This window comes from Nomascus leucogenys, chromosome 15, assembly GCF_006542625.1.
Source record: "Nomascus leucogenys isolate Asia chromosome 15, Asia_NLE_v1, whole genome shotgun sequence".
In the NCBI taxonomy this organism is placed as follows: Eukaryota; Metazoa; Chordata; class Mammalia; order Primates; family Hylobatidae; genus Nomascus; species Nomascus leucogenys.
The window spans coordinates 65,664,985-65,688,628 of NC_044395.1; the positions used below are offsets into that span (position 1 = coordinate 65,664,985).

At 39.9% G+C, this 23,644-nt stretch overlaps 1 protein-coding gene across 1 annotated transcript; it reads right to left on the reverse strand.

Moving 5' to 3' along the window:
- Nucleotides 1–21,160: 21,160 nt before the first annotated feature.
- Nucleotides 21,161–22,111, reverse strand: LOC100600630 (olfactory receptor 52M1-like). Its single transcript, XM_003254516.1, has one exon. It carries the CDS (start codon nucleotides 22,109–22,111, stop codon nucleotides 21,161–21,163), a length of 951 nt encoding a protein of 316 aa, XP_003254564.1.
- Between the last annotated feature and the right edge of the window lie 1,533 nt (nucleotides 22,112–23,644).

Consider the following 23,644-nt stretch of genomic DNA (forward strand, 5'->3'; position numbering starts at 1 on the left):
GAATGGAGGAAGAGTTGAGAACCTGTAAACCAGGATGAGACGAGATTACCTGCTGAGCAGATCTTTCGTGGGCCTGAAATCCAGACTGCCACGGTAATTGCAGACCAGGCTTCAGGGGAGCCTGAGGTTTCTTCAAGGGAGCCTGATTTTCCAAGAGAGACCCAGGCTTCAAGGGAGCCTGAGGCTTCAAGGGAGCCCGATTTGTGGAAAGAGAATCAGGCTTCAGAAATGGAAAACTAGGCTGTGGAGGGATAGGGTTGAGGGCCTCATTACCAGGCCAAACAGGCAGGAGATTGAGAGCCCTACAGCAGGGCTGAACAGGGACAGGGTTGAGATAATACAGGAGGGTTTTTATGACATTTAAATAAGTCGAGTACTTAGTACTGGCTTGTCCCATGGCGTCCCTGGGATACTCTGAGTGCTCAAGCTTACCACCAAGCTTATTGACCACAATCCTAAGAAATCTGTCGTCGAAATCCTCCGCTGAGTCTGGGGCTCAAGGTGCAACTTCACACAGTGAGGGAGAGCCCCACATTGGAGCGTCAGATGTAGGGACCAGCCCTACAGGGTCTGTGGATTTTTCTCCTCATGTATGGAGACAAGAGATCATAGAAATAAAGACACAAGACAAAGATATAGAAGAAAAGACAGCTGGGCCTGGGGGACACTACCACCAAGACGCGGAGACTGGTAGTGGCCCTGAATGCCTGTCTGTGCTGTTATTTATTGGATACAGGCCAAAGAGGCAGGGCAAGGAGTGTGAGTCATCTCCAATGATTGATAAGGTCACATGAGTCACGTGTCCACCGGACAGGGGGCCCTTCCCTGTTTGGCAGCTGAGGCAGAGAGAAAGAAAGAGAGGACAGCTTACACCATTATTTCTTCTATGCATTTCAAAGACTTTTAGTACTTTCACTAATTCTGCTACTGCTATCTAGAAGGCAGAGCCAGGTGTATAGGGTGGAATGTGAAAGTGAAACAGGAGCGTGACCTCTGAAGCACAGCATCACAGGGAGATGGTTAGGCCTCCGGATGGCTGTGGGTGGGCCTGACTGATGTCAGGCCTTCCACAAGAGGTGGTGGAGCAGAGTCTTCTCTAACTCCCCCAGGGAAAGGGAGACTCCCTTTCCTGGTCTGTTAAGTAACGGGTGCCTTCCCTAGGCACTGACACTACTGCTAGAGCACAGACCACTAGGTAATGGGCACCTTCCCAGGCACTGGCATTACCGCTAGACCAAGGAGCCCTCTAGTGGCCCTGTCCGGGCATGACAGAGGGCTCACACTTGTTTTCTGGTCACTTCTCACTGTGCCCCTTCAGCTCCTCTCTCTCTATGGCCTGGTTTTTCCTAGGTTATAATTATAGAGCGAGGATTATTATAATATTGGAATAAAGAGTAATGCTACAAACTGATTAATAATATTCATATATCATCATATCTAATCTATTTCTAGTATAACTATTCTTATTTTATATATTTTCTTTATTATACTGGAACAGCTTGTGCCCTCGGTCTCTTGCCTTGGCACCTTGGCACATTATACTGTGTTCTTTTTTTATTTTGTGACCCTTTTAACAGTAATATGAATCCCTTCAAGTTCAAGAAAGTAATCAAAATTTGATAGGCCCAGAAAAAGCATCCCACAGCCCATGCTGCTGTGCTAATGCTTACTTTACAGACACACGTGGTGGATGATAGTTTAAGCGGGTCTCTTGACAGTTCTCAGGTATCTCACTCCTCCAGACATTAAAGTAAGCTTCTCCAGGTATTGGACAGCAAGAAAGTGGTATAAATTAAGTACCTCTGATTCTCCGATGGAAACTTTTCAAACTCTCGTTTGGTGTGCCTCAGCTGACATAGAGCATTCTGTGTATTAGATTACTGTTGAATAACATTCTCTCTCCCAGAGTATACTTCCCCACACATTAACTATAGGCTTTTTCATGTGCACCACTTCCATGGGTGAGGGGGAGGAGTAATTAGTAGGTCTGGTGAAAGCAGAAGCTTAAAGTTTGCTTGTCCAATGGGGCTTGCCACCTTCTGACTTGCCACACCATGAGAATGTGACTGGTTAGCTCCCTGATCCAAGGATAAGAGCAAAGTGGAGCAGAGCTGCCAGACCAACTTGCAGTTTGAAGCAGAGCCTCACAGCCAAGCCTGACTTGGATTAGCCAATCCACAGCCAACCTGCAGTTGCATAAACAAACCTAGCTGAGATCAGCAGTCATCTCAGCAAATATTCAGATGTATGAGAAATACACTTTCATTGTTGTATATCACTGAAAATTTGTGAGTATTTTTTTCCCACAAAAATAACAGACTTATACATTCTGGAAACTAACTATTTGTCTATTATTTAATACAGTGGATATAGTATAATGGATTAAATGAGTATTTCCAGGCTGCAAGATCTGATTTGCTCATGTTTGGCACAGTAATTACCTTGTCCTTCAAGTGATATTCATACCCTCTCATAGGCAGTGATTTTGTCCCACATAGAAGTTTGATAGTATATGAACTCCATTATCATACAAGCAACAACAGTATAAACTTGACTTTGTTCACAAATAAAATTATTTTCTTTCTTATAGTGACACCAGGTGCTTAGACAGAGCATAGCACTCACTAAAACAATATTTCTCATGGTATTTCTATAGTTGAAGACATATCGTTGTTCCCTGTGACCAAACTCCTAGCTGGAGTAGCCACAACAGTGGAGGGAGGAGAGTTCCCACAATGAACTGCCCTAAACTATCCCAAGATGGGGCTGACTGGGATTCCAAAGAAAAACACTAAAACCACAGTGACAGTCCAAAGAATTTATTAGGAAAACTTACAGGGTGTTGTGGTGGTCCTTGTGATGGACAGCGAGAAAAGAGATACTCTACCTAGGTATGTCAGCAAGGAGGGGTCAGATTATGGGGCTTATATGAGGGTTCAAGGAATTTGGCTCTGGGCTGGGGCTAGTTTCTGTGTGTTTAGCATGTTTGATCTTCAGTGTTTTGAACGACAATCTCAACAACTTCATCAGTGTCTGGAAATGTTCAAGATCCCAGCTTAGGCTAAACCTGCAAAGCAAAACATGTAGCTGGCTGGGTCACAGAGTGAATTATCTGGAGAGCCTGAGTAATTGTCAGTATTTGCCTGTACAATTCTTCTACATGGATCCCTGACTGATCCAGACATCTGTTTTAGCTAGGACACCACCAGTGTGCTGATAGCTTGGAAATGGCCAAACGACAGAGTCAGAATACAGATTTAACAAAACAAAGCAGGCAAGCTTCAGTCTACATTTTAGCAAATGCATTAGAAATAAAATTAATTGAATTTCAGGTTTTGCTTAGGATGCTTCTGCATTGCTATTGTCCCCTACTTCAAAAAATACGGCTGCCTGTGTCTTATCCTCATAATTGATGATTCAATTGGTCAAGAGTATAACCTGAGCTTTGAAATTTTTCAAAGATGCCCAGAGGATTTTGAAGTACAAGCAAGTTTTAGAAACAATAAACACCTAGTGCTTTTTACTACAAAAGGTATAGGTTAATATATTATGGACAATTCTTTTATCAAACTCCAACTTCAGAGAATGAAACATAAAAAGATTTTGTGAGAAGTTTAATGGACTACCACTTGCTGTTTTATTCTATTTATTTCAGTTTTGATATAAGGATTAAAAGCTGAGAATAGCTTTTAATCTCATAAGCCATTTTTCTACCATTTTCTGAATAATTCAGTTACTTCTAATCAAAAGAACATTACAATATAACTTTCTGTAATTTTTGTAATATATTCAAGAATCCATACCGAGGGATGTAAGCTGGTAATGACAGCTAAATGTATTAAGCCCTTATGATGGTGAGGTTAATTTCCTCCTTCTAGACTTAGCTGGGACCAATTTCCATAAAGAACCCAGTTTCTCACAGCTACAAGTGGCTCTAATTCTTTTAGATAAGCTGAAAGAAGCCAGGGGAGTTGAAGATATGGCCAGGTGCCAGCCTCCCTGCCAGGGCAGTATCAGGGCAGTATCTGGGCAGTGGAGGTGGGATATCTTCTCTGTTGTTGCATCAACAACCCTGTCAGACCATGAACAGGAGACATTTACTTTACCTATTCTTTTCTTTGGGTCATTGGCTATAGGATTCAAGACTTGTGGAGTTGGCAGTAGGTACAAAGGAAGAGAGGCCTGGGTGCTATCACAAAGGTGCAAGTAGGGAAATGGATAGAGAAAGAAATCATTCTGTCTTCCGACTCTTAATGCAAAATGCACCCATCTCCTAGAGTAGTGGTTCTTAAACTTTAGTAGGCATCAGAATCACAAATTTCCGGGCTCTACCCCAGAGTTTCTCTAGGGAATACAGCCTGAGAATTTGCATTTCTAGTAAGTTCCCAGGTGATGCCAGCATTGCTGGTTCTGGAATAACCAATGTCATAAAGAACATGGTCTAGTAATCCTGGAATCCGATCAATCTGACTCCTGGGTGGAGGAGGTGGGAGAGAGCAAAAAGATGAGGAGGCTGGAATGACAGGGAAAAGAATAAGAGTATCTGTGATGTGACTCTTTGACCTTCCTTACTCCCTGAACGCAGCATGGGTATTATTTGTTTCTAATGATCTAAATGATTTACAAATTCTGTCTTGGCTGGTGGCTTTTGGCTACATTTTTTGGATGGTCTTTCGGAATGGCTGTAATTATAATCCTAGAGCTTCCCCTACTTAAAAACAATTCTATATAACTAGTGCCATTAAATTGTTATGTCTCTATGAGGCACTAAGATGAAGCAGTGATGAACTCATTTATCTGTGTGTTTGATCTGTTTGTTAGACGACAAATTTAAAGCACTAATAACCACTTGGTAATCTGGGCTAGCAAAGTGGAATGAATCTTCTAGAACCCTTAGTTTCTCTACTTCAATTTTCTAGGCTTGACCTAAGAATGATCAATTCTATGAAAATTTTCCTAGATATATACCTCCCCTCCCAGGAATGAATTGTTTTGGGCCCAGATAATATCATATAATTTTGATAATTTCACTTATTTGTACCTTGATTTTCCCTTGGAGCCCTAGCCTGCTTTTCTCTTTCTCTGAAGCAGAATTGTCCCTCACAGGATCCGTAATCATGCCAACTTCTCTGAACTGACTATATTGTACTGGATTCCCTGAAGTAGGTTCAAACTACAGGGCTGGTATCAGATATGTTTTTTTTTTTATTCAGACTTGCATTTAAATCTTTAATCCATCTTGAGTTGATTCTTGTATATGGTATAAGGAATGGGTCCAGCAGTAATCTTCTGCATATGGCTAGCCAGTTATCCCAGGACCATTTATTGAATAGGGGTCCTTTCCCTATTACTTGTTATTGCTGACTTTGTTGAACATCATATATCTCCACTTTTGCAGATTACATATGAGAGATTATATAGTATTTGTCTTTCTGTGCCTTGCTTATAACATAATGCCATCCACATTCATCCATATTGTTGCAAGCGATGGGATTTTAAGGCTGAATAGTATCACGTTGTGTATACATACCACATTATCCACTCATCTGTTGATGGCCATTTAGGTTGATTCCATATCTTGGGTATAGTAGTAATGCTGCAATGAACATGTGAGTGCAGACCTATTTTCAACATGAGGTTTTCATTTCCTGTGGATATCCATCAAGAAGAGGGTTTATTGGATCATATGAGAGTTATACTTTATATGAGAGTTTAATTTAAGGAACTTCCATAGTTTTTCCCCATAATGGCTGTACTAATCTACATTCCCACCAACAGTGTGCAAATGTTCCTTTGTCTCTGCATCCTCATCAGCACTTGTTCTTTTTGTTCAGGACTGCTTTGCCTATTCACAACTTTTGTGGTTCCATATAAAATTTAGGATTTTTCACCTCTACTCATGAGGAAAACATCATTGGAATTTTAATAGCAATTGCATTGAATTTGTAGATCACTTTGCATAGTATGGACACTTAAAAATATTCTTCTAATCCATAAACTTGGGATATCTTTTCACTTATTTGTATTTTTTTTTTTTTTTTGAGATGGAATCTCGCTGTCACCCAGGCTGGAGTGCAGTGGCGCGATCTCGGCTCATTGCAAACTCTGCCTCCCGGGCTCATGCCATTCTCCTGCCTCAGCCTCCCAAGTAGCTGGGACTACAGGCGCCCACCACCACGCCTGGCTTTTTTTTTTTTTTTTTGTATTTTTAGTAGAGACGGGGTTTCACTGTGTTAGCCAGGACGGTCTCAATCTCCTGACCTCATGATCCGCCCACCTCGGCCTCCCAAAGTGCTGGGATTACAGGTGTGAGCCACTGCGCCTGGCCTCACTTATTTGTGTTTTCAACTCCTTTCAGTGTTTTATAGTTTTCAATGTACAGGTCTTTAACTCCTTGGTTAAATGTATTTCTACATTTTATTTTTTGTAGCTATCATGAATGGAATTGTTGTCTTATTTTCAGATATTTCATTGTTTGTGTATAGAAACACTTGATTTTTATGTGTTGATTTTTATTTATGACTTCCTAAATTTATTAGTTCCAACAGTTTTTTGTGTGGAATATTTAGTTTTCTGTACGCAAGATTATTTCATCTGTAAACAGGGATAGTTTAACTTCTTTCTGATTTGGAGATCTTATTTTTTCTATTGCCTAATTGCTCTAAGACTTCAGCACTATGTTGAATACAACTGGTGACGGTGGGAACCCTTTTCTTGTTTCCAGTCTTAGAGGAAAATCTTTCAACTTTTCATTCTGAGTGTGTTGTTAGCTGTGAGTTTATCATATACAATCTTTATTGTGTTAAGGTACAATTTTTTTAAAAATATAGGCTCTCATTCTGTCACCAGGCTGGAGTGCAGTGGTATGATCATAGCTCATTGCAGCCTCAACCTTCCAGAGCCCAAGTGACCCTCCCACCTTCAGCCTCCTGAGTAGTTGGGACTACAGACATGTGCCACCATGCCCAGCTATTTTTTGTATTTTTAGTAGAGATGGGGTTTCACCATGTTGCCCAGGCTGGTCTCCAACCCCCGGGGCTCAAGTGATCCACCCTCCTTGGCCTCTCAAAGTGCTGGGATTACAGCCATGAGCCACTGTACCTGGCTGAGGTACAACATTCTATACTTAATTTGTTGATTTTTTTTTTTAAGTCACTAAAGGTTGTTGAATTTTGTCAATTTTTTTCTGCATCTAATGAGATAATCATATGATTTGTCCTTTATACTGTTAACATTGTTTATCACATTTATAAACTTGCATATACTGAACCATCCTCACATCATTGGGATAAATCCCACTTGATCATGGTTAAATGATTTTTTAATGTGCTGTTGAATTTTGTGCTAGTATTTTGTTGAGGATTTTTGCATCTATATTCAGAAATAAATTGGTCTATAATTTTCATTTCTTATATCTTGTCTGGCTTTGGCATCAGGGAAATGCTGCCCTTGTAAAATGAGTTTGGAAGTATTTCTTGTTTGATTTTTTTGAAGTGTGACAAGGATTGGTATTAGTTCCTTAAATGGTAGAATTGCACAATGAAGCCATCAGCTCGTGAGTTTCTTTGGTGGAAGATTTTTAATTATTGATTCATTACTTATTCATCCGCTCATATTTTAAATTTCATCATGATTTAGTTTTTGTAGGTTATAAGTTTAGGAATCTAAACATATAATCTTCTAAGTTATCCAATTTGTTGGCATATAATTATTCATAGTGGTCTTCAGTGATCCTTCATATTTATATGTATCAGTTACAATGTTTTCCATTTCTGATTTTGAGCATTCTTTTCTTAGGTTTGTAGAGATTTCTCAGCCTTTCTAAAGGTTTATATTGTTTCTTTAAGAAAACAACCCAGTTTAATTTATATTTTCTATTGTTTTGCTAGTGTCATTTCTGCTCATGCTTTTCTTTCCTCATACTAATTTTGGGGTTAGTTTCTTCTTTTTCTATTTTCTTGAGGTGTAACATTTAGGCTGTTTGTTTGGGATCTTTTTTTGATGTTGGCGCTTATTGCTGTAACTTTCTTCTTAGATTGCTTCTGTAACTTCCTTCTTAGATTGCTTCTGCTGTATCCCATAAGTTTTGGTGTGTTGTGCTTCCATTTTTATCTCAATCTTTAATTTCCCCTCTAATTTATTTGACCCTTTGATTATTCAGGAAAATGTTTAAGTTTCCATATATTGGTAAGTTTTCAAAAATTCTTCCAGTTATTGATTTTTAGTTTCATACTATTATGGTCTAAAAAGATACTTGATACGATTGATTTTTTAAAATTTGTTAAGCCTTGTTTTGTGGATTAACGTGATCCATCCTGGAAAATGTTTTCTTGTGTACTTGAGAATATGTATGCTGCTATTCTTGGATTAAATGTTCTGCATATGGTTATCAGGTTCATTTGGTCTAGAGTGTTTTTAGTATGTTTTCTTATTAATGTTCTCTCTAGATTATTTGTACATTGCTGAAAGTGGGCTATTGACATCCCCTAGTAATTGATTATACATTCTTTGTCTGGGAAAGTCTGTCTCTCTTCATTTCCAAAGGACACCTTTCTGGGTAAATGCTGCCTCATTAGCCTTTTTTCCCTTCAGCCCTTTGAGTATGTTGTCTGGCCTATAATGTTTCTGTTGAGAAATCCACTATTAGACTTATAGAACTCCCTGATAGGTGACTTTTCTCTTGCTGTTTTCAGGATATTCTCCTTGTCTTTGATTATGATATGCCTTGATGTCTTGTTTAGATTGAATCTTATTTAAAACCTTTTACCTTCTTGTACCTGGATATTTATATATTTTCCCAGATTGGAAAGTTTTTACCTATTTTTTAAATTAAGCTTTCTGTCCTTTTCTCCTCTTCTTGTTCTGCCTGAACTCCTATAATTCAAGAATTAGCTCTCTTGGTATTGTCCCATAAATTCCATAGGCTTTTTACCTTTTTCTCCTTTGTTTTCAAATTTTCATCTGCTTGATCAATTCTGCTGTTGATTCTATTTGATGTTTTTTCATTTTTGTTGTATTGCTTAGCTCCAGAATTTTAAAAATTTCTTTTGTTACATTTGTCTTCCTAGTTTTTTTTTTGAATTATTTCTCTATTTTCTTGAGTCTAAGATTTTTTAAAACAATTATTTTGAATTCTTTATCAAGTAGTTCATAGATCTCCATTTTTGGGGGTCAGCTACTAGGAAATCATGTTCTTTTTATGGTGATGGCTTTGCTTTTCAGGTTTCTGTCTTACATTGTCTTTTCATTTGGTGGAGTAGTCATCTCTTCCAGACTTTATAGACTGGTTTTGGTGGGGAAGACTTTCCCTTAAAAAGAAGGGTGAAGGCACTGGCTGGGTGGGGATCAGTGGTTTTGGCACTGAAGATGGCACGTCAGTATAGTCTCCACGCAGCTCTGTCTGCCGAGATCATGTTAACTAAAATTGCAGGGATCCTCAGTGGCCAACCCTGTGGATGTCTGCAGAAGCAGTGAGGGCTATTGGGGTGTCTTTTGTGGCAGTGACTGCTGGAGTCCTTCAAATCCTTTTCTCCCCTCAGGGAAGTTATTGCTGAGGGGATCCCTCTTAGCGTGGGGTACAACTTGCAGGCCTGCTTGAGTTGGCAATGGCACCCATGTCTGGTGAGTAGTGCTCATGGAGGCCTGAAGTATGGCATGCATAGAAGGACCATAGCTTTGGGCCTGGGGTGGTAATGGCACCAGGACCTGGGGTTCAGGCACTCATATGGTTAAATTGGTAATGATATGTGAAGTGTGGGTGCTTGTGACGCAGCCATGGATGGGAGCACAGTTGTGCATAAAGCTACAGTGGATCTTGGGTCTAGCTCTCTATGGGTACATGCTGAGACCTTAGCTCTGGGTGCAAATTGCTCTGGTGTCTGAGGCATGGGCCTACATTGTGCAGCCTTGGATCTAGGACTGGAGCACAGGCTAGCTATTTCTTAGTGGTAGCTGAGCTGGTGTCTCAAGTGTTGGCATGCACAGAGAGACTTTGACTTCAGGGTCTGGGTGTGAATTAGCTTGCTGTGGTGATGGATCTGGTGTCAGAGGCATGGATAGGCACAATGCAGCCACAGAGCCAGGATCTGGAATGTGGGCACTTGCCGAGTGGCCATGGCTTGGGACCCGGGGGCACATGCAGTATGGGGAGAAGTGGTAGCTCTAGTCCTGGAGTGGCACAACGGCAGCCACTTTTTGGTGTGTGTACAGCTGTGTCTCCCTCTCTGGGCTTCTCCAGTATGAATGGTCATTGATTGCCTAAGTTGAAGAAGATGCTGGTTTCTTTTTCAGAGCAGACCACACTGGGAACCACAGTGGTTCCTGCCCCATGGCTGGTACAATCACCCCTGTCTTCTTTGTTTGTAGCCACCTCAGGTATGCCCTTCTCATCAGTGATCCTTTGTGTGGATGTTCTCTACTTTTGCTCCACTGTGTTGCTGCAGATTCTTAAATTGGCTCTTGAGGCCCCCCAGGGTTATTTTGATTTGTGGATAGCTCTCTATTTGTTGTGTGGGTAGGTATACGTGGGGAAATGAAGGCTGCCATCTTCTACTCTGCCTGTTATCTTCTATTCTGCCATTGTGATGACATCCAGTATTATTTTAAGATGTCAATATTTACTATAATCCAGGAATTCTATTAAAATTATTTAATCTGATAAAAATTGTAGTTGTAAACTTAAAATGATTTTAAAAACTATACATCTCTTCATGCACTTAAGGAGTTCATGGCAAATGTTGGAGGATCTCTCTAAAGAACATGTTTAGCCCTGGTGTTTGATCTGAAACTTCCAGAATGGGAAAGATTTAGATGATCCTATTATCAGTCTACAAATATTTTAAAAAACTCTTCACCCCCATTTTAGGACTTTAGTGTTTTCAGTTTCAGTCCTTCTTGAGGTTAAGCAGTAACTGAGGATCTAATATTGTATGCAAAACAGTGAAAATATTTGATTGTTAATAATCGCCAAGTCTGTTGCCAAGCATTTGGCTTGGGCTGTTGGTAGAACAGATAGCTATCTATGGCTCTAAGATTTTTTTTTTCCTGAAGCCTCAAGACAGTAACATCCTAATTGTATCAAGATATAAACTCCATGGGTGATATACAATTTAACTGTCTTATCCATTCAAACTTCAGTCATTCAAATATTTATTAGGCCTTAAATTTATGGGGCTTAAATATATCAAAGATAGAATTCTTGTGCTCAAGGATTACAGGATGAGAGCAACAGGACAGGAGACCAAGTGTGAAGGACCAGCACCAAGTATCTTCATTGTCTCCTCTCTCCAAACCCAATTCTTAACAGCCCAGTGCTGCCAGAATTCCCATCTCATATGCTTAGTTATGGCCTGATTTTATGATGACTGATTCAGAGTTTTCTGAGGACTTAGTCGGAAGTCTAACTGCAGTCTATTTGGTGGCTGATGTCTTGCTGCTTCTAGTCTCCTGACTCTAGCTGACCTATGTTTCTAAGCTTTTGCTATTCCTAGCAGTATCACCCACAGAAAAGGGAGTGTGTAGATACAAGAATCTGAAGATGACATCTGTATCCATCATGATCAGAAAGTACCCAGATTAGTATCTGACCAAAGGAAAAAAGTTCAATAACTGCTGTCATTGACACTAAATCCCTAAATTTTCTGAATGGCATGTTACTGTTTCCCTCTAGTTCTAGCTTGTAACCTCAGGTATAGATAGTGCTCCAATGCCATAGATCCTCTCCCCAGTGTGGAACAGTTTTCTGGGTGGCCTTGGACTGACCTGGTTCTCCCCTTGTTTTTAGTTCTAAAGAATTATAGAATGTGCAGGGAATACAACATCCTGAGATACGAAAGAACTGGATGGAACAGACTGGCTCTGACTTTAGTTCTCCCTAGGAACAGGATGTCTTTCAATGTTTTAGCCCAGGATGTCATGTTGCCTCAGGAACAAAACCCAGAGGGGGCTGCTTTCTAGGGTCCCTCAGGTGTGGTTCAAATGTGGCACACACCCAGATGAAACTCAACCTATCCTGGTCAGCTTTCCTGAGCCTTGGGGGACCAGCTTGACATGAATTCTAGGCCTCTATTGCCCTTTGCCGCCTACCTGTAAATAATAAATCTGCTTCATGTAAATTGTGTGGGTGTTCTGTCTCATAAGCCTCTGACAAGTTGGTAACCATTGCATGGTGAAACTACTTCACACCCAGAGCCTTGTGCTGTAATACCCCTAAGGTTCTACATATTAACTTTTAACCTCTATTTTAGGTCATAACTTTTGTTCTGATCCCAGAGTAAAACATTTCTATATGCCTTGTTCTTTTCTATACTTTCCTTGATATGCCAGACATCAGATGTAATGGTAATTGAGCTGAAGTGTTTCAAGTAGAAATAAGACTTCTCAAATAAGAAGCAACACAAGGTGTGGGGTCAAACTGGAACAAAGTCTAAGAATGCAGGAGTATAGGATTGTAGGTAAGGGTGGGCTTTACTTGAACAAACATTCTCTTTAGAAATGGCCTGGCAGCTTTTGCCCATTCAGTATGATGTTGACTGTTGGTTTGTCACATATGGCTCTATTTTGAGGTGTGCGCCTTCAGTACTTAGAGTTTTTAACATGAAGCGATGTTGAATTTTATCAAAAGCCTTTTCTGCATCTATTGAGATAATCATGTGGTTTTTGTCTTTAGTTTTGTTTATGTGATGAATCACATACTGAATGGGCAAAAGCTGGAAGCATTCCGCTTGAAAACTGGCACAAGACAAGGATGCCTTCTTTCACCATGCCTATTCAACATAGAAGTCCTGGCCAGAGCAATCAGGCAAGAGAAAGAAAAAAAGGGCATACAAATAGGAATAGAGAAAGCCAAACTATCCCTGTTTGCAGATGACATGATTCTATACCTAGAAAACCCCACTGTCTCAATCCCAAAGCTTATTAAGCTGATAAGCAACTTCAAAGTCTCAGGATACAAAAGAAATGTGCAAAAATGCTAGCATTCCTATATGCCAGTCAAGCCAGGGGCCAAATCATGAACTCACTCCCATTCACAATTGCCACAAACAAGGATAAAATGCCTAGGAATACAGCTAAGAAGGGAAGTGAAAGATCTCTTCAAGGAAAACTCCAAACCGCTGCTTAAAGTAATCACAGATGACACAAATGGAAAAACATTCCACACTTATGGATAGGAAGAATCAATATTGTGAAAATGGCCATACTACCCAAAGCAATCTATATATTCAATGCTATTCCCATTAAACTACCATTGGCATTCTTCACAGAAGTAGAAAAAACTATTAGGTTGGTGAAAAAGTAACTGGGGTTTTTGCAAATATTTTCAATAGCAAAAACCATAACTACTTTTGCACCAATCTAATATTTTAAAATTTATGTGGAACCAAATAAGAGCCCAAATAGCCAAGGCAATCCTCAGCAAAAACAAAGCTGCAGGCATTATGCTACCCAACTTCAAACTATACTACAGGGCTACAGTAACCAAAACAGCATGTTACTGGTACAAAAACAGACACATAGAGCAATGAAACAAGATAGAGAACTCAGAAATAAGGCTGCACACCTACAACGATCTGATCTCCAACAAACCTGACAAAAACAAGCAATGAAGAAAAGATTTAATAAGTGGTGCTGGGAGAACAAGTTGAAACTGGATTCCTTCTTTATGCCTTATACAAAAATTAACTCAAGATGGGAATCGAACAATGAGAACACTTGGACACGGGAAGGGGAACATCACACACCAGGGCCTGTTGTGGGGTAGGGGGAGGGGGGAGGGATAGCTTTAGGAGATATACCTAATGTAAATGACAAGTTAATGGGTACAGCACACCAACATGGCACATGTATACATATGTAACAAACCTGCACGTTGTGCATATGTACCCTAGAACTTAAAGTACAATAAAAAATATATATGTATTAAAAACAAAAACAAAAAAAATCCCCAAAACTATAAAAACCCTGGAATATAACCAATGCAATACCATTCAGGACATAGGCATGGGCAAAGATTTCATGATAAAGATGCCAAAAGCAATTGCAGCAAAAACAAAAATTGATAAATGGAACCTAATTAAACTAAAGATCTTCTGCACAGCAAAAGAAACTATCAGAGTAAACAGACAACCTACAGAGTGGGAGAAAGTTTTTGCAAACTATGCATCTGACAAAAGGTCTAATAGCCAGCATCTCTAAGGAACTTAAGTTTACAAGAAAAAAAAAATCAAGAAGCCGGCAAAAGACATGAACAGATACTTCTCAAAAGAAGATATATGCGGCCAATAAACATATGAAAACAAGCTCAACATCACTGATTATTAGAGAAATGCAAATTAAAACCACAATGAGATACCATGGCAGTCAGATGGCTATTATTAAAAAGTCAAGAAATAACAGATGCTGGCAAGTTTGCAGAGAAAAAGGGAACACTTATACACTGTTGATGGGAGTATAAATTGGTTCAACCATTGTGGAAGACAGAGTGGCAATTCCTCAAAGACCTAGAGACAGAAATATCATTCAACCCAGCAAACTCATTACTGAGTGTATACCCAAAGGAATATAAATCATTCTGTTACAAAGACACACGTATGTATATGTTTACTGCATCACTATTCACAATAGCAAAGACATGGAATCAACCTAAATGCCCATCAATGATAGACTGGATAAAGAAAATGTGGTACATATATACCATGGAATACTCTGCAGCCATAAAAAAGAAAAAAGTCATGTGCTTTGCAAGGACATGGATAGAGCTGGAGGCCATTATTCTTAGCAAATTAATGTAGGAACAAAAAGCCAAATACTGCATGTTCCCACTTATAAGTGGGAGCTAAATGATGAGAACACATGGACACATAGAGGAGAGTACGACATATGGGGCCTACCAGAGGGTAGGAGGAAGGGGAGGATCAGGAAAAATGATACCAGGCTTAATGAAATAGTCTGTACAACAAAGCACCATGACACACGTTTACTTATGTAACAAACCTGCACATCCTCCACATGTACCCATGAACTTAAAAGTTAAATAGCTCCTACTTCCTTTTAAACAGGATAGAATTCTTGGTCCAGTTTTTCCTGTAGAAATATCAACTTAAAAGAAAACATGAGAAGATCACCTGTATTTTAGGGTTTATAGTATCTTACCCCTCTCTCCAATTCCTCTGGTCATGAAAGAATGCCATGCATGAGAGCGTTTAGCTCTTGTTCCTGAAAATATTCTCCTTGATTGTTTGCTTTGTCATGGGAAGTTGGCAGCTTGACATAAGCTTGTTTCTGCTTCTCACTCCTCACCATTGTTCAAGGCTAAGGGCACCTAAATAAAGAGCATGATTGACTAATTTGGCTGATTACCAAAGTATTTAGGTTCATAAGAGTGAAAAAGGGAAGCAGCAGCCTCAGTCCGCAACATCTGCCCATGCAATTATGCTTTAGAGACCGTGGAGGTTGCCATGCCTGAACACATCTGAGCAGCAGGAGATAGGTAAAATTAGGAGTGAGGAGGCTTAAGTGCAGCAGAGGCTCCAGTGTAGAAAGATGAGGGGAATGTATAGTCTATAATGAGGCTATCTAAAAATGGTTTATTCTCAAGTGGTAGCTCAACAATGAGGCAATTTCTGTGGTTCTTCAGTTCTTCAAGATAATAATCATAAAAGATTTATAAATAATCCCATTTCTATGGAACACTGAATCCAAGAGGAGAAAGCAGCCTTTAGAAGCAAGCTATCCTAGCACTGTGGATAGATGTCATTCTTACTGCCAAAATGATTGGGCAAGATAACATAAGGAATCATTAAAGAAAGAAAATGAATTTATGCCACCACTAAAAACTTTTATAGAGTAGTGCTGAGTAGATTTTCCTTCCTGCCTTTGCTTGGTAGGAGTGGGTACATAGAGAAGTCTGATGTATCAAGCTTCTTAGCATTGATTAAAGAGGCAGAAATACTATGAATGATATGAAATATAAGGCTTATTATAGGTATGAGATCTTAGGTCAGCAGGGCTAACAGTCAGGAAGAAAACCTGAATGTGAATTGACAGAAAGTAAGAATTAAACAGCAGCCAGGATGGACTGGAATATACAAGGATAGCCTAGAGTCTATTTCTGTCCTTCATTATTTCAAACTTTTCAAAAGGAGCTGGTACCATTTACCATAGAGCTGCACAAGTCTAGTCTAGCACTTGGAGAAACAGAAGAAAGGGATTTAAACAAGAGATGACGCCCTAAACCAATGAGGTGAACCTGCAATCAATGATAAGGAACATGAGCTGCAGCAGTACCAGATGCTCTATGCTGACCTTCAGAGAATGGCTGCTGCTTCATTTCTGCCTTCTGGCATCACAAAACTATATTTTGTGGCCAGCCTAGCCAGGAACCACAGAGGGAAAGGAAGTCTGGGTAATGTGGTTCCAGCTTGGTCAAGATGACATAGTACAAAGCCCCTATAGCATTAAACACATATGAGAAGTCTCAGCTAAATGGAGAATAATAGTGGCTCCTCTAAGTAAAGGTCCATCAGCCCACCTATTTTCTCTATCATATATCTAATTATCTTTCTAATTTAGCTATTCCAAAGGGTGAAATTTATTCCCTTTCCCTCATACTTGTATCCCTTGAAAGGTTATGTATCTATTAATCACATTCATCTTTATCCAACTTGTTTCACCAGTGAGGACTGAGACAGGAAGTAATATTCTTACAGAAAGATGCTCATTCCAACTCATCATTGCTGGTAATATAATTGAACACTTGGGCTAGTGTCGATTTGTTCCATGTGAACTTACTTTCTCTAGTTGCTGAAGACAAAAGTAGTCAAACATATTTCCTAAAAAGGAGATTAGTCTATTTTAAAACACTGAAGACATAATACTGGTTTGTGTTGGTCAGGCAGTATTTCCAGAAGGTCATATCCCTCAGATTTAGGCTTTTATTCTCAGATTTTCTGCAGAGACATTTCTCAGGGCCAATACCTGAACTTCTAGAGTACAGCCAGAGAAAGCCCTGACAGCCAGGGCTTCTTACTAAGCCTCTCTAGCAGGACACAGGCTACTATGCCATGAATATAACTTTGAGGCTTGCAAATGATAGAAAGGAAAAAATGGTTCTCCAAAAGCCTCCATTCTGACTGACCAAGTATTCAGGAATGGCAGGACAGAGCATAATTTGTGAAGGATGGTCACATTAAACTATGGAGACAAAGACGAATATCCCAAATAATTCCCTAGGGAATTATTTTCACTTCTTCTGTGACCACTTCTATTCTGTCTGCAAATTCTGGACTCACCATTTACCTCAGGGAGATGTCAAATCAGGTCAGAGAACAAATACATCCAATTCTTATCTTTTTAGTTCAAAAGTCTTGATCACAAAATATAGAAAAAGACTTCTATAAGGATCTAAAGTGATAGAATAGGTTTTTCTTCCTGGCTTCAGATTAGGTTAAGCACAAAAGATCCTCTGGTGCCTGGCAGAGGAGACATTCGTTGGGATCAGCACACCCCCAATACCCTCAAGCTGAGGCTCCCAAGACTCCCAGAGCTGTGGGGTGAATTCTGAGTGCTCCTGGGACACAGCGAGATGAGGAGCTTGGCTGAGAGCAAAAATGATCATACTGGCCAGTTTGCACAGAGTCCTGCAGTCAGGATGAAGGATGGGTTCCAGACAGATGTGGACCAGCTGGTCTCTTCCAAGATCCTATGACTGATTTCAGTGGATCAACAATACCAGAGAATCCAGGAGGTCAGTGCCCACAGGTCATGATGTGAAGCAGCACCATATGTTACAGCACAAGACACATCTGGCTTAAAGGACAGACAAGGAACAGCAAGCAGAAGGCATTCCTCTTTCATGTGACTTCCACTGTGACAATTTTGTAAAAGCCCACTTCATCCTCTACTGCAGTTTTAAATCTAACACAGGAAGGTGATAGAAAAACTCCTGGGGGTGTTTTGAAAATTGTATCAGAATGAATTATAAACTGGAATCGACTAAGATCAATGTTAATTGGATTTGGTAGAATGTGGCTGTCATCTATGACTCATTTTATGTTTATTCAAAGACCCATTCTGGCTGATGTAGAAAAAGCTGAAGGCAATTATAATTTTACATAACTGGATCTGTGACTATAAGTTTTGTGCTTGTTATACAAGGAATTGTCCAGGGGTATTTTGTTTTTACCAACACAGAGCTGATTAGGTGGGTATAACTCTAGTTGAAAAGCCTCAGATGTACATGAGTGGGTGCCAGGCAGCCAAGGGGAGCAGAGAAAAGCTGGCTCTGTTTATACAACTTTCTGCAGAGAAGCAAATGGAGGGAGCTTTCTAAAGCCAAGGCCAGTACATTCATAAGTCATGATGAGAACATTCTCTGGCCTTTCCTGGAACTTGTTCCAGCTACTCTTCTCACATTATCACCACCTCCAACCCCCCAGAGCCTTTTAGTGTATGGTAAGTATTAAGAGGCATGTTTTTATTCTTTATGTGCAGGCACTATAGAAGCATTTTACATTATCACATCCTTATAAAAAATCTGTAAGGGGCTGCCATTAGTTTCATTTTCAAGAGGAAACTGAGGCTTACATTATACAACATGTCTGGTCTGACAGACACTGTTTCAGGTCCATCTCTGCTCTTTGATTTCAGAGCAGAGGTTCTTAGCCACCTGTTAAGAACATAAAATCACAATAATGCCTCCTCTCTCAACTGTCTCCCAATCTTCGCTTTTTTCCCGTGAAGACCTGCAGACTCAAAAGGGGCTGATGGTAGTGTATTTTATTTCCACTTTAAGTGTTAGTGATGGGAAAGAAACATTTGTGTGACAGGGAAATGTGACACTGGCTTTGAATAAGAGATTCAATTGTTGGACTTATTTGTCTCATCTTTATCATACGCATTCTCCAGTGTATATTCCCTTCCATCCTGTTTTGAGATAACCCCTTCACCATGAAGAGGCCTACCCATGACTACTGCTGGCAGTGGGATTCAATGCTGTAATGTACTTCAGCTCATACCCCAAGTGTGATAGAACTTGTCATGAGTGGTTGTCCCTGGATAGACTAGTAGCATACATACAAGTGATATTTTCTCTATCTGCTGTCATTCAACACCATGTGAAGACACTAGAGATGACTGGTATTTGGTCTTGGTCTGTGATAGACCCAGCAGATCATCCAGGGAAAAATACTTTGATGTGGGTTTTCTAAGGTTATTCTTTCAGGAAGTTTTTAGTATAACACTAATCCTACTAGTTTTAATTAAGGCCAGGTTTTAAGAGCCCCACACTATATGCACACTCTGCTTTACATGGTATAAAAAGATTTTAGGCATTATGCCAAAGATATCCTGTGACAAAAGTTCCTGGTCACTTTCCTCAGCACTGGTGCTACTGTTGGACTTGAATATCATCTTCTCCAATGCCTGGACTTATGATTAGGAGATCAACTGTAAAATAAGTTTCTGGCTCAGACTTTTATTTGGAGTTGAGGAAAAGATACTAATCAGTAGATTACATTTGGCACTAAAGTTATGTTCATAGAAGCCTATATTCTCTCAATAGTTAGATTCAGACATTGGACTGCAGAGACCCTGATAAATATGGAGGAACGACCACCTCTTATTGTCAAGACGATAGAGAAAATTAAATAAAATGTGACTTAACTTGATCCTGGAGAGTTAGGCATAGATTGAGGACATAGAAATTTAGAACTAGTCAGGGGTTCAGGGGTTTAGGCTAAACTTTAGAAAAGAGCTCATGCAATTACAGTTTCCTACATTTTTGGCGGGGGCAGGGGTGGGGGTTGTGGGAGTGATATGAAGTTTATATGTTAGCTCTGGTTTGATTACTGGCTTCTTTAGAATTTTGTCTTTAAAAATACTAAAGCAACTTATTTTTAACCTAAGATCAGTCACTTTAGCCTTCTTAGATGTTATTGTTTGTAAATGTAGTTAAATGATTTAAGATTGGAAACATCTGAGAACTAAGACGTACATAATCATAATTCTGGATCACTAGGATTGGGAGTGACTGCTTCATTCTACTTGTCTGCTTGTCATGCATTGCCACAAAATTCCTGCAGGTTTCTGGCCTGAAGTACTCCTCATTACAGAACCTTTGTGATCAGTGAATAATGAAAGTGGTCAGATCATAATTCAGAAGTAGCAACAAGAATTATCCAGTGAGATCTGGAAGCATTTCAAAGTTTACATGCACCACAGGGCCTCCATCTATTCTCATCACCTTTGGCTTATCAGTTACCCCAACCCCCTTCACAATCCCATTACCTTCTTCCCTCTACGCCATTTCGTTATTTTGGTGTGGCTCCTGTCTACCAGATATGCCAATCTCAGGGCCTCTGAAATGGAATCTTCTAATGCCCTTCTCTGTTTAGTCTTCCCTGCTCTCAGCTAACCCTATTATTAGGAGATACAGAATGTTGCAAACTCATCTGTCTGTTTAAATGGGGCAGGACTTGGTTTGAGGATTTTAATTCCTGTGCATGCCAAGGTCTCACTCCAAGTCCTATTAAGATTTCTGATACTTATTTTTATGCTCAACTGAAGGCCTTTTCTGGGGCAAGCCAAAAGGTTGGAAAAGCTTGTCAACACAGTTGAGATTTTCCAGATCTTTACTAACAGAATTTGTAAACTGCCCAAGATGTTAGAACATAATTCTGCCTTCTAGAAATTCTGCTTTCTAACATTCTACAAAGAGGAATGAAGTTTTATACCAAAAAAGTAAAGGATAAAAATTTTACTTTCTGTGGCCTGTATGCTTATGTTGCTTAATTTTATAGTCAAACAGGGAATTGTAGTACAAAAACTCATGCCCTGATTTTCTTCACTTTCAGATATTAGGTCTATACTGTATAGAAAATCCATGATCAAACAGAATAGACTTTAGGATTGCTCTTAGACACTTATCCTCAAAGTTCAGGTAGGACCCAGACATCTCATGGGCTTCCCCAGTCAGAGCTGTCAGAGCTTTGTCCTGTCATGACTAAGTATTTATATGCCCCGTAAGAAAAGATAACTATTGAGTACTGAGCTTAATACCTGGGTGATGAAATAATTTGTACAACATATCCCTGTGACATGAGTTTACTTATGTAACAAATCTTTACATGTACCCCTGAACCTAAAATAAAAAGATATAGAACAGTCACCTGGTTTGCGTCCTTGCCTTAATATGGAGAAGAGTCTCTTGGATCTGCTTGGTGCGGACAGCATAGACAATTGGGTTGAGGATAGGTGGGATGAGGAGGTAAAGGTTGGCCAAAAGGATATGGATATGGGGAGGCACACGATGGCCAAAGCGGTGTGTGAGAGAGGAAACAGCAATGGGGATGTAGAAGACGAGGATGGCACAGACGTGAGAGCCACATGTCCCTAAGGTTTTAAGCCTGGCTTCAGAGGTGGCCAAGCCCATTACAGCCCTGAAAATCATCACATAGGAGGCAGTGATGGCCAGTGAATCCAGGATTAATACCAGGAAGCCAATCCCCATTCCATATAAGTTGTTGACCCTTGTGTCACCACATGCCAAGGTGACCACAGCCATGTGCTCACAGTAGGAATGGGCAATGATTTGGGTCTGGTAAAGGGGCAACCTCAGGCGAATCATTAGGGGCAGAGGTCCAATGTAGATTACCCCCCGGAGGAGGGCAGCCAGCCCCAAACGACCCACCACAGCATGGGTGAGCAATGAGGTATGGTGCAGTGGGTCACAGATGGCCACGTAGCGATCAAAAGCCATGGCAAGGAAGATGCCTGACTCAACAGTGGCAAAGCAATGAATGAAGAACATCTGGGCCAAACAGGCATTCACACCAATGTTGTGGGCACCAAACCAGAAGATGGCCAGTAGTTTGGGCATGGTAGAGGTTGACAGGACCAAGTCAATGACAGCCAACATGCACAGGAAGAAGTACATGGGCTGGTGCAGGCTATGTTCCATCCTTACCACTGCCAGGATGGTCATGTTCCCCAGCACAGCTACCAGGTACATGGAGCCAAAGGGGATGGAGAGCCAGATGTGCAGGGATTCCAGGCCAGGGATGCCAGTGAGCCGGAAAGAGGTAGGCACGGAGCAGGCATTATTAGGGGTTAACATATTCAGGGATCTGGGGTATCCAGGAGACAGGAGCTCTTTGTTTTAGATTTTTACTCTTGTGAGTGATACTGCTTCTGGGAACTGTAGACTAGACTTTCATTTCCATCCAGGGTGACTGGTGGTGCCTATAATAAAGAAGAATTCTGAATGCCAACTTGAAAAATCATTTTGTTTTATAAAATAAATTATCTGTAATGATACCTACTGTTAATGATCCGTAATTATGCTCATGATTTTTACTAAATCGCCCTACCACATGTGAAAATCCCCAACATTATACATCCCCTTTTAACTCATAATTTTACCCTAAGGAACTTTTTCTGCAGGAAAAAATACAAGAATTCTACATGTAATAGTTAAATGTAAATCCATGTATCATGTTTAGCCAGTGCCTGCATATGCTTCTCTTATCACTGATCAATAGCAACACTAATAACATACTGATTAGATGTTTAAAACTAATTTTTACTAATGAAAAGTTGTAATAATGTGCTCACAAATAAAGCATTGTTTAAATTCTAGTACCTCCATTCACTGAATTAGATTATATTGATATTTTTAAAGATAAGCACTTCCTGGTATAATGTTCACATCATAGTATAATAAGTTAGGAAATAGCAGGAGGCCAATTAAACTATGGTTTAATTGTATTAAAGTGTATGCACGTGAGAGAGAAACACATACCCTTAAATAGAAAAGGGTCTAGGAAGATTTGGACCCAGCTTGTCTGTTGATTTTGGGTGGATGAGATTTGTGCTTTTTTATATTATGCCTTTAAAAATGATTAAGAGCTTTAAAAATAAGGTTATAAAATATCAAAACCTGCTAAAAATATAAAGAGAAAATTTGCTATGGTAAATGTACTAAGGAAGCACATTGCCTTTTCTCTGAATGGGTTTAATATTGGTTTGTTCAGATTGTCAAATCTAGTTGATCAAAGATATTTAGCACAGGACTCACTTTTTTTTTTTGAGACAGAGTCTTGCTCTGTTGCCAGGCCAGAGTGCAGTAGTGCGATCTTGGCTCACTGCAACCTCTGCCTCCTGGGTTCAAGTGATTCTCCTGCCTCAGCCTCCCAAGTAGCTGGGACTACAGGCACCTGCCACCACACCCAGCTAACTTTTATATTTTCAGTAGAGATGGGGTTTCACCATGTTGGCCAGGATGGTCTTGATTTCTTGACCTCATGATCCACTCACATTTAAAGTTGCCCAGACTTGATGGTTAAACAAAACAAAAACATATGAGTTTTTAAGAATGTTTATTCTAAGGACAGGGTCTATTAAGTTTTCCTGGCAAGAATCTTGATATCACCTATAATTTGAGATAATAGAAGAAATACATCTTTGGGCAACTTTTACTAGATATTTTGTCCATCTAATAGGGATTTAAAAAGGATGGACTGATATAAGACAGTCAGCAAGACCCTTAGGCCCAACCACATCTTCTTGGCTTCCTTGTGAGGAGACAGGAAAATCACTTTATAAAAACCCTCGCCTATTTTTTGCCCTCTGTCCTCTAAATGCTTCTAAA

Excerpts from the sequence above, each read along its gene's own strand:
- LOC100600630 (XM_003254516.1), bottom strand. The coding sequence starts at position 22,111 with ATGTTAACCCCTAATAATGCCTGCTCCGTGCCTACCTCTTTCCGGCTC.